The sequence below is a fragment of the Palaemon carinicauda genome, chromosome 23 (assembly GCF_036898095.1).
Source record: "Palaemon carinicauda isolate YSFRI2023 chromosome 23, ASM3689809v2, whole genome shotgun sequence".
Taxonomy (NCBI): Eukaryota; Metazoa; Arthropoda; class Malacostraca; order Decapoda; family Palaemonidae; genus Palaemon; species Palaemon carinicauda.
Window position 1 is genome coordinate 11,367,367 of NC_090747.1, and position 3,035 is coordinate 11,370,401.

A 3,035-nucleotide genomic window follows, 5' to 3' on the forward strand; every position below is an offset into this window, starting at 1 on the left:
GGATACTGGAATCTTATTTCCACTTCCTGGAGTATTCGGTGTCATTCCAGCAATGATGTGAAGTTGAAAATTCTGCTTAGTTATGAAATGAGATTAAAGAAATGATACAAACCCTATGATATTAATATATTTCCCCCCTAGTACAGCTATTATTTTACACGTATGTTGGGTGGGTAAATGGGATAGAAAAATAATGAATTCCTTATTCTTTTCTATTAGACCCCTCCTTTTATCGCCAGTCATACTTGAATTATATGGCTTTCATCAAGCCATGAATTAAAGTGGTCTGGGTATCCACTCCACTTAACTAAATACTTCCTTTTACCACCAACCGTTTTTCTCCTCAACACTATTATATCATACAGTTCAGGTAGAGTCGTTGGGATTAATTCTTCTCTGTAAATCATACCTTGAATTTTTTCACCACTTGAATCGTCCAAATAATAGACAGTCGGTTGCTGACTTTTGTCAATCCTTCTTATCCTGAAGATCTCATAAGTATTCTGCATTGTGAAACCACTTCTGAAGGGAGCATTCCTTTTTTCATCAGCAATACGTAGAGTCCTTCCAACACTGAGAGTGAAACTGAATGTCTTTTTAGTCTCGTACTTCTTAATATACATCCACGCAAATTGCCTTTCCACATCTTCTCTCGTAGTTAGTACATGAATCTGATTGGGGGTCTGATTAGCTCCTAACCCGCGATGAGGTGAATCATTATAACTGGTAACAATGTCATTTAACGAATTTATATAAGTGAGTGTATTATTATGAGTTCAATGTTTGTAAATTTTAATCTTCAATGTTCTAATTACAAGCTCAGCAATTGAAGACTTTATCTCTCTTGAATATACATTATACAATTTTATCTTTTTCCCATCAAAATATTGACGGACATATCTATTATAGAATTCCCCTCCCTCATCAGAGTTCAGACGTGACACTCCCTTAAAATCGTCACTGTCGAGGACAGTTTTGAGTTCCTGTATCACACTAGTGCCATTTTTCTTCTTTATGGGTACTACTTGAAGATAGCCGGAAAATATATCAATAACAATTAAAAGATATTTATAACCACGGTTGAATCTCGCAAGTCTCGACATGTCAGCGAGATCACAACCAGCTATAACTCTTGGCTTCGGTGATAGTACTTTCCTCCTTGTGAACTTCTTCCGCGTGATTTTATGTATGGTATATGATGACTGGCTTTCTAGAAAATCTCTAACAATACTCCTAGTAATGTTTTCATCCACCTTTCTCGCATTTTTAAACGATGTCTCTACACCACTGTAGCTATTTGGTGACTTTTCAGTTTCGTAAAGTCTTTTTAAAATCGAGTTATGCCTTCTGCTCACCATTGAAAAATGACTTGATTCTCGGTCTCCCCTACTATGTTAGTACCAAGTTGTAATTCTTCTGGAGTATTCGGTCCCAGATCCACTAATAAATAACCATTATTATTATAAAAAAAGCCCTTTTATATATTTCAGTAAAGTCAGGACCCTTCCTCTTGCCATACAACTGACGTCCGAGTATTTTGATCTGGCCAATATCCCTATTCCTCATTAATACATAATGAGAACAATTCAGAGTTATACTTCTGCTAAATTTACCCGAGTGGAATACGTTCTGAGTTATAAATATTACTGAAATATTTGAGTGTCGACCTGCAGTGAGTGCTTGAGTGACAAATTTATTATCACACGCCTCTATAAAGCAATCATCAAGGACGAATAATAAGCCCAGATCTCCTACAGCACTGTCTGTATATTCAAAAGGATTCAGGATCTCCCTGCTAATTCTAAATTTATTTAGAATTTATTTTTGATAATCTTTGGAGCCAACTGTGTTTTCCCTGAATTGCTATATCCAGCTATTAATATCCTGGATGGGGAGGAAAATAAATTGGTCACGTCTTTAGGGAAGTTTGAAGTTGTCATTGTGAAGGTGTGAATGCCAGTGAGGAACTATTTCAATATATACATATCTATAAATTATATCATAGGGGATGTTCAGTTTAGTGAAACGCTGGATTTATAATTTTTTAAAAATTTTATTTACATTTATTTACAGTTTCAAAGTTTTTTATTTCCTCCATTCAAGTGGGTGCTAATATATAAAAAATAGCCTTTATTTAAATCTGTTTACACAAGGTGTTTTTAATGTTTCTATTATTCGGGAGTTCGCTACTATAAACATTATGAAAATCATTATAATGATGATGATGATGATGAGGATGATATTTTGTTTTTCTTTTAAACCAAATGAGTTACAGATGCATATACGGACTTGAATCAGGTCAGTGTCACAGTCAGTACTATTTACCATAAGTTAGGTGTGAGAAGTAGAGTATTAGAGAAAAAAAAGTGAGAGGTGTACAGCCGTAGCAGGAAGTAGTGGTTAAGAGGTGAAATCTTCGCCTTCCTCAGGAATTTCAACCTCTGTGAGAATTATTCTACCAGTCTGTATACCCCTTCTCTTCTTGCGTGAATTGAGATTGTTTTGCATTCCTCTCCGTCTGATGCAACCCGATGGAGAGACACCTGTCTGTAATGATACCATCCCAGATGTAGAGTGTGAAGAATGTGTAGGAGGAGGAGGAGGAGGAGAATGTTGACTACGTACCCTCCTTAGTGCATTGTTATTTTTACTCCTTCGTCTCATGATAATTGGTTTCTTGAGAAATCTTTGCAAAGAAAGAGTAGGATTAGGTCTTGGAACTGGAGGGCGAGGAGGAGGAAGAGGAGGAGGAACGGAGGGGCGAGAGGTATCCACACTGAGTGTGATAGCCGGAAGGAGGGATGAAACTTCATTAACCCTTCCAGCCATATCATCACGAACCTTTGGATGACCATATGAGTAAGATTCATATGGCATTAAGTAATATCTCTTATCTTCGTAGGGAGATAGGGCTATCTTAGGATTACGGGTTAAACACATAGTCCCCTCAATATTTTGTAGGCTATACACTCCTTTTGTCAATATATAACTAACCCCTATGGAATCCTTATAATGCTGATGCTCTATAGAATGTT

The 3,035-nt window shown here is 36.5% G+C and overlaps 1 protein-coding gene across 1 annotated transcript; it reads right to left on the bottom strand.

The window, feature by feature from the left end:
- Nucleotides 1-239: 239 nt before the first annotated feature.
- Nucleotides 240-1,940, bottom strand: LOC137617421 (uncharacterized). The gene is made up of 2 exons (XM_068347450.1): nucleotides 1,846-1,940; nucleotides 240-723 (listed from the first exon to the last, which is right to left on the bottom strand). The coding sequence occupies exons 1-2, from the start codon at nucleotides 1,938-1,940 to the stop codon at nucleotides 240-242; spliced, it is 579 nt and encodes a 192-aa protein (XP_068203551.1).
- Nucleotides 1,941-3,035: the final 1,095 nt, after the last annotated feature.